Source organism: Hemitrygon akajei, chromosome 7, assembly GCF_048418815.1.
Source record: "Hemitrygon akajei chromosome 7, sHemAka1.3, whole genome shotgun sequence".
NCBI classification, from domain to species: domain Eukaryota; kingdom Metazoa; phylum Chordata; class Chondrichthyes; order Myliobatiformes; family Dasyatidae; genus Hemitrygon; species Hemitrygon akajei.
Window position 1 is genome coordinate 179,623,229 of NC_133130.1, and position 8,613 is coordinate 179,631,841.

An 8,613-nucleotide genomic window follows, 5' to 3' on the forward strand; every position below is an offset into this window, starting at 1 on the left:
AAAAACAACATAGAACTATTTAAAATATTGAACAGAACTGAATTTAAAAAAAAACAAATTACTTAAAATCTAAGAAAAAATAGATATTGGAAATTAGCACATTGAAGTTAGCTAGTTCTGAATATGAATCAGGGTTTTAAAATCAAACTATTTATATATCATGTGATAATAGTGGGACATTGCCACTGTACTACACTTCAGTAAGCAATTTAATCTGAATCAGTATCTGAAATATTCCACTGCATATTTAAACATATGGCTAAATTAATACTGATGACAACATTTTTGCCAACAAATGAAGGAAATGGTAATACACACAAACTCTAATAGTGCTGGTAAAGAATGTAATTTGGATCTGTTTCTGCTTTGTAGGTTCTTCTGAGAAGAAGCAGGTTATTCCTACCAATCCACCTGCATCTGAGAATAGCAGCACCAACCACAGTATTGGGAGCACCCAAAGTACCCCATGTTCCACCAGCAGTGTTGCATAGCCATCATCAAGAGGACTTCCAACACTGGTTAAAATGAACTGCTACATGCCAACCATCATTTCATCAAAATTCCCAAGTAACTTTGGTGAATGTAGCAGCTATTACAATTTACTTTTAAGAAAGTACTGTTGTTAGTATTACATTGCATCAACTTGGATTGAAGTGCCACCTATCAATGGTTGCCTGTGTTTCCTAAAGAATAATGATTTCAGATGATGACTACAATGTGCTAATTATTAAGAATTGATTCAGGTGATTTACCCACAAGGGTAAATGATTAAATTCAATTCCTTGAACTTAAGGCTAGATTAAGACATAGAAATTCAAGTAGTTGTTATTAGTGCATTTAAAGAATTATTTCAAATGGTTTATATGGGATTTAATACATTTTTGGCCCCATGTTTCACATGAGTGTATGTTAATGGTAATACCTATTGGAGGGGGGGAGGGTTATTTTTTCATTAATGGTGCTAATATTTACTTACAGATGCTTAAAAATTTAATCTACTCCCTTCAAAAATCCAGGGAAGCATAATTTTAAATTATGATCAAAGAACATTTCCCACTGCATGCATGCTTTGAGTTGTTTTATCATGATAAAGATGCAAATCTACTTGTTTTTGACAGACTTTGACCAGGTTGAAATTGGAATCCATTAAGACCCCCTTATTAGTACAGAGAAAATTGGAAGAGATGCTCACCATGAAATGCAAAAAGAAACATGCAGAACTGAGTGCATTTTTTTTTACAGTCTATTCTCTAATTGGTCAGCTGTCTCATAAGAAAATTATTTTAAAATAACTAATTTTTAAAAAGGTTTGCTCTCTTGAATTAAAAATATTAAACTATGCAAGTTGTATATATTGGATACCATTGAATTAAGACAATTACACATTTATTTTTACAGAAAATAGAATTTACAATAACATCAATTTTCAAAAGGCTCAATCTTACCACTTTATAATCACTAGAAAGCAATCAACTGTAACAGATCACAACTGATTAGAACTTTCTGGCTGTGTATCATATTATATAAAATTTTAAAATAAAAAAATGGGGGCATGAATAATTTAAGGCATATTACACATGCAAAACTTTGAGGGACAAATACAAATGGCAATTAAATCTTGTCTACAGATAAAATTAACCTGTAAGATGACGTGCCAAGGCAGAAGTTGTACAAATGCCCTGTTATAATGGTTAATCATGAGGAATAGCACTTAACTCACTAATGGATTTAGAAAGAGTATTTGACCAAGATAACATGAATCAAGTAAACTTAGCAAAAAAAGGAGAAAAATCCATTTTTGAAAATACAAGTTGTAAAGTTAAGTTTTATTTCGTAAATTTACATTTAAACTTGTCATTTATGGAACTCTGAAGAAAGTAATGGCTGCATTAAGTCAGACATACATTATGTTAAAACCTCAGCTATTTATTGATAAATAGTTCATTTAGAATTTTTTGTTAATATGTAAGAAATAAGTTTATCTTTTTCTCCATGATTTAAATAACGGTTTTTTATTCATTAGCAGGCCATTTGGCTCCTCACACTCCCATATATGTTTCTTGTACTAACTCTGTATCACTTGATTCCCTGAAAAACCAAAAATCTATTCGGGTAAACTTGCTTAATTTTCAATGCACTTTTGAAGAAAAAGAAATGTTATTAACTTACACTCAATGAGAAATGCATAACGTTAAAAAAATCACTTGCGTGTCCTCTCCATTATTAAATGAGCCACTTTCAAATTTACGGTTAATAAATACTGAGGAACTAGTCCCACATCCTTAATAACACTACTACTGTCACGATTTTAACCTAATTTTACAATAGTGAAAAATAATATCAGAAAATGCTGAAAACCTTCAGCAGATCAGGCGACAGTGATGGGAAGAAAAATAGAGCTAATGTTTCAGGTGGAGAACCCTTTGTCAGAACTGGCAAGGAATGAAAAGAAGCTTGGTAAGTTGCAGAGAGGGTGGAAGGGAGCAGAATTCAAAACTGAATTCTAAAACTTTAGGTAAATTGACCTACAAGTACCTGGGGTTGCACCTGGATAACAGGCTTGAGTGGAGCACCAACACAGAGGCTGTGTACAAGAAGGGCCAGAGTCCCCTTTTCTTCCTGAGAAGACTGAGGTCCTTTGGAGTATGCAGGCCTCTCCTTCACATGTTCTACCAGGCTGTTTTTGCCAGTACAATTTTCTATGTGATGGTGTGCTGGGGCAATGGCATCAACATGGGTAATGCCAACAGGCTCAATAAACTGATTAGAAAGGCTGGCTCTCAAATTGGACACACTGGAGCCTGTGGTAGAACAAAGGACCCTACGAAAAATCCTGGCAATTCTGGACAATGTTTCTCACCCTCTGCATGCCACCATGGCTGAGAGAGCACTTTTAAGTAATAAACTAAGACAACTGCGCTGCTCCAAAGAGCGCTATATGAGGTCATTCTTGCCCTCGGCCATTAGGCTCTATAATGAGTCAACCTATAGCTGGGAAGTGATGACCCCCTCCTGTTAGCCTGTTTGAGATAACAGTTCTAAGATTTTTTCTTCTTTCCTATTTCTCTTGTATTTGTATGTATGTGTACATAATTTCCTTTGGGATCAATAAATTATCCATCTATCTAGCTATCTATCTTATCGGTCTATATTTGTCGCCCATTGGCTCAGCTTGTTTATTTTTATGCAGAAGTTGAAGACATGCTCAGCCTGACTGGTGTATCAATAACTGCTCTCATTTGTGTGTAGGCCTCCGTTAGTCTCAATAGACCATGGATTTGCACCTTGGAAAGTTTCTAGGGCGCAAGCCTGGGCAAGGTTTTTTTTAATGGAAGACTGGCAGTTGCCCAAGTCTTCCCTCTCCATGCCACCGATGTTGTCCAAGGGCATTAGGACCCATACAGCTTGGCACCGGTGTCATCGCAGAGCAATGTGTGGTTAAGTGCCTTGCTCAAAGACACACACAGCCTCAGCCAAGGCTTGAACTAACAACCTTCAGATCACTAGACGAACGCCTTAACCACTTGGCCACATGCCAACTGCTCTCATGTACTCACTAACCAGATAACTTTGTATAATTGTTTATTCCCTTAGCCACCCTGGTTTTACCTTTTCTGAAATCAACTCTCACCTTCCCATTCTCTGCAGACTTCTTTTGATTCCTTCCAGTTCTGATAAAGGATTGTCCACTGAAAGATCGACCCAGTTTGCAGATAGTTAATCCATTCTTATTGAGGAAGAGAAACGCATTTAAATTTCAGTCATATAACACAAAACAGACCTTTGTACATGTCGGCTAAGATGTCCATCTCAGCTAATCTCAGTTGCCTGCGTTAGGCTCAGATCCCTAACATTTCCTATCCCTGTACCTGTTAATGTGTCAGTAGTTTCACATGGACTTACATTTTAATGTAGCATATGTTCATTTATTGTGAAAAAATGTACATCATCTCCATGTCTTCATTTCATCAACTGATGATTATTCAAGTCTCACCATTAGTAATAAATTTGTGTGCATCAAAGGTGAATTAGAAACAGAGTTGCCCTAATTCACAAATGTGCATACTTTAAGCTGCATGTTTCAATCTTCATGGATCAACAATCAATTGAATTTTGAATTTTCCTGTAGTAGCTATGCTTACTAAGTTCTTAGGCCAAAGTGCTCAAACACATTTCATACAGGTCATACCATTATTAAAATTATAGAGGCTTACTGAAAGTTTGTTCTGAAAGCATCCTCAAGTCAAATCCTCAACTTTTGAAGGATACGAAAGAGATTAAAAAACTGCATGTTTTCAAAATATCAAGAACTTAGTAATGGAGAATCTTAATTAAATCACAGGAATGACTGAATACAGCAGCTGAAATTTTGTAATATTTCAATGTTTTTATGATCCCATTTTAGATTGTATAGTAAATCAAGTTATGAAATTTATATGCAATATTGGTATTATAAGATCAATCCATGTGGCTGACAGTCATATACATTAAATAGCCAAGTAAAATTTTATTACTTGTTAATAATTATACGCTATCAGCAACAACAATGTAAATATACACATGAAGAACCATGCTGGATACATTTTTCAGTTGTTCAATTATGTGCAAAGTCTAAAGGAGCTTTTGGGGGTTCCTTCTCATTTCCACTGAGCAACTGAGAGTGTTGAATTAAAAAATATTAACAACCAAATCAAGGATTTTCAAAATAAGCCAATCCTTACCAACTCTATACTTACAACATTCCATCTAAATTTGGTGGCATATTCTTCTATTCCTTTTTTTTTCATGTGTTTATCTCTCTTAAATGCATCTATGAATTTATTTAACTGCTCTTTGGATTGAGTATTTTCCAATGGATTTACTAGATCTTGTCATATTATTTTGGTTTCCCCCAGAAGTGAAAAGATCTCTCAAGTATACCCTCTCAAAATCACTTATGTTTCCTGTACTGTAAAAGAATAAACAGCTTTAGTTCCTTATGTCCAGAACACATTCCAGGACACAAATAGCTCTGAATTCCATTTTTTTTTTAAAAAAAAAAAGAGTTCCTATGAGTGCTTTTTCTTCCCATATCTTAGAATGTTTCATTTTAAATCATTTTGAAAATTATCATAATTTTAACATTTTGTAGAACTACATGTTCCTATGTCTACATTGTTCAAAAAATAATGCTAATATCTGCATTTCTTTGAAGTCCATGTTATGTTTTCACAACTTTAACAAAGATGAAACCATTTCAGATATCAACTAGAGACATAAAATCTCATTAGTCATATGTATACTTTAAAAGGACCTTAAATTATTTTCTTTTGTGTATACTCTATGGCTATTTACATTTTCTCTGGATAATGGCATTAAAATTGCCTCTGGAAATGTTGACTGTTTTCATCACTTCCAGACAGAAAATTGTTTCCAATAAACACAAAATGCTGGTGGAAACTATTGTTTTCAATAGTTAAGTATCAAAATTGTATTACTTCTGCCCCTGTCTCTGCAGTTTCTCTTCTAAAAAAATGCTTCACTTAAGTATTTCACTTTGAATAATAATTTGATATCAAAATTAAGCTTAAGAATCTCCAGTTACCATAATATTCATTGAAACTCTAGCTAGTGAAAGATACTTAATATTTTGTTTATATATACTGTTTATACAAACTCTTATCCTATGTACTTTATGCAGATATGTGATTTTAATGTCTTCGAAGAAGACTTAAATTTATTGACCTGTATCACTCTTATGAGAGATATGTATATTATTACTCTGTTAGTATGTTTAACTGCACTGAGCTCAGAACTATGTAGATTTTAAAAAATGCAAATCATTATTAAAATGTAAACTAAATGAAGTTTACAGAGGACCAAATACACTCATTAAAGTGCACCAGAAATCAAAAAAAGGGATTTGGATTTGAGTGACTTTATCATCTTTAACTAATGTTAAGTGGATACATTGTGTCTAGTGAGAAACCAGTTGCTAAAATTCGTCACATCAATGTTTTAAACCGTATTAAGCAAGAATTAAACATGAATAAATGGAAACAAGGAATATTTATATCTTTCAAGTACTTTGTCTTAATTATGGGTCCTTTTGATCATGAATCATTTTACTTCAATTTGTGTGAGGGATGCAAGGAGCCTGCATACGTATTTCTTTAAAGATAACTATAACTCTACAAGGAATACAAGGTCTTGAGATGGCTATGTGCCTGACACTCTGAGGAAACCAAAACACCTGTTTTAATGTGTACCATTTTTCTGTTGAATTACATTGTGTAGTAATATCACAATTAAAACACAAAGCCATTACAGAGGCACAGCAAAACCAGATTTTGCTTAGATTTAATTTAGTTACCTCCTCCAACTTCTTTCACCCCACCACCTATTACAGGGTGTGAGACTGGCGATGAACTCTGGGCCTTGGCTTTCATTCCTTCCAAATCCCTGAGAAAAGGATGTTGGAAGAAAGCGATAAAGACCTTGAGTTCACTGACAATCCGAATATTTACATTCACAGACTCTCTACTAGCCTGCATTCAACTAATTTTAGAACGCTGATCTTCAGGTCCACAACTGAGCAGCAAGATCCTAATAAGGGACAGGGTCTTGATCAGTATGTCAGGTTGAGGTGGCAAGCCCGAACAAGTTCCCCAGAACTACTCTGGAACACGTTTAACTGCAAAGCATTAGAACATAGAAAAATTACAGCACAATACAGGCCCTTCGGTCCACAATGCTGCGCCAAACAAGTACATACTTTAGAAATTACCTAAGGTGTTACTTCCAGTTTTGTCGGATACCTTTGATTTTAGAAATGTCTAAAATGTATTAAAACAAAATAATTAAAAACTGCTTTATTCCCTACGCAATTTCCACTCAATGGAAGGTCCTGTGGATCTGGCACAGAATCCATAAGTACACTCCTCAGAATAAATATTGTGAATGTGAAAAAGATCCTGCCTGCTGCAGTACTAATTCCACGGGGAAATTCAGTGGCAGAATACAGCCAAGAAATAGTTGGCAGAGCTCAGCCAGTAAGTTCTGGACTTTCTCATTCACATGGATGTTCTGAAATTCTAACAATGTTCAGCAAAATCTAGACCATTACATTCACATGTGATTTGTATTTATTAACTAAGTAATAAATACAATTAATTTAAAAGTCATCAATTATGTTACTTTGCCATTTCCAAACTAAGTTCTCAGGCTCTGGCTATTTGGAATAATAGTGATGGAACCACTTGCCTGGATCCATTAATAGACTATACTCTTCCGGAGAACTGATTGCCAGGGGAAAAATCCTAAACTAAACCAGCTGCTGCTTTTGTGACATTTTGGTTTAGAAGTTAATAGTCAACTGCAAACAGGACAGGAGCACATAAGAGAAAGTAGTGGGTCACTTAAAACAATAAAAATGTGTTTTTATGAGCGATCTAATCTGCACTAATGGATCTGATGCAGTGTGTCATATAAAACATAAATAATTTCTCAGGCAGTTTATGTTAAAAGAACCATTGGCTTGAATTTTTTGTTTTTGATGACTTCTGTGTCAGGAGTTATTGAAGCCAGTCTGCCCTCCCAATCACTTCAATTGTCCACAGACTCATCTCTGACCAGTTTTCCCATTCATACCCTGATTATAAAACAGACCATCCCCAGAGTGGTGTCATGATAGACCCACTTCAATAACAGGATTTCAAACAGAAAGATCAACAAGAGTCATGATGAGCTAGAAAACAGGAGATACAGGAAGTCACTGAAGAATCCTAAGCCTATTTGGAGGAAAATTACACCAGCAGTCACATACTTATATTTTTTTTAAAAGCCACTCATTCAACAGCATTGCATGTGTGCGTGATGAAGGAAGAGGTGAAAGTTCCAGTCAAGTATGATTGTAAAAAATTTCAGTCTAATGAAGCTATAAATCAAAGGCTAGAGTTTATAAAGCTCTTACTTGCTCCCTTCAGGTAATTAGGGTAAAAATGACTGCTAATTTGAGTGCTACAGTAGTAGGACATGCTTTGGTACAGAAATTATTGACGTCCCATATAATGAATACAAAGCCTTGAATTGAACTATTTCACTGGCTAGAGGGATAATTAATGCATTTGTTTTAATCTTCTAAAATCTTACCTTCAGGGTTCTATTGGATCGGGAAAAAAACAAACGTAGCTCTTTAGTCAAAAACAGATAGGAAGCAGGAAACTGCAGGCCAATCAGCTTAACATCTGTCATAGGGAAAATGTCAGAAGTTATTACATGCAACTCCTGCATCACAGTAATGGAAATTCATCACCATGGAATTTGTGTGCTAATTTTTGTTGTCTCTATGCATGGGCAGATTATGTGCCTTCACATTATGTAACACCAGGGTAGCTAGTATTAGGGAGACCATCACAGAGGACTTGGAAAGATTTAAGGTACACAGGCACAATCAACATGATTTAGTGAGTGGGAAATCATGTTTGACTTATTGGAAGTAATATGATGTAAATAAAAGGAAAAAATGGGAGAGGTAGTGTAGTGGTTAGTGTAATATTACAGTCCCAGCAACCCAGGTTCAAATCCACTGCTGTCTGTTGTTACGTATCCTGTAACTGGATCACTTACCAGCAA

At 35.0% G+C, this 8,613-nt stretch overlaps 1 protein-coding gene across 4 annotated transcripts in view; it reads left to right on the forward strand.

Annotated features, from left to right (window-relative positions):
• Nucleotides 1-6,062, forward strand: part of LOC140731234 (transforming growth factor beta receptor type 3-like) — a 149,733-nt gene extending 143,671 nt beyond the window's left edge. For all 4 annotated transcript variants that reach the window (XM_073052758.1, XM_073052759.1, XM_073052757.1 and 1 more), the window contains one exon: nt 373-6,062. In XM_073052758.1, the coding sequence (XP_072908859.1) occupies nt 373-491 (119 nt within the window). In that variant the 3' untranslated portion in view covers nt 492-6,062. The remainder of the gene's footprint in view (nt 1-372) is intronic.
• The last annotated feature ends 2,551 nt before the right edge of the window (nt 6,063-8,613 follow it).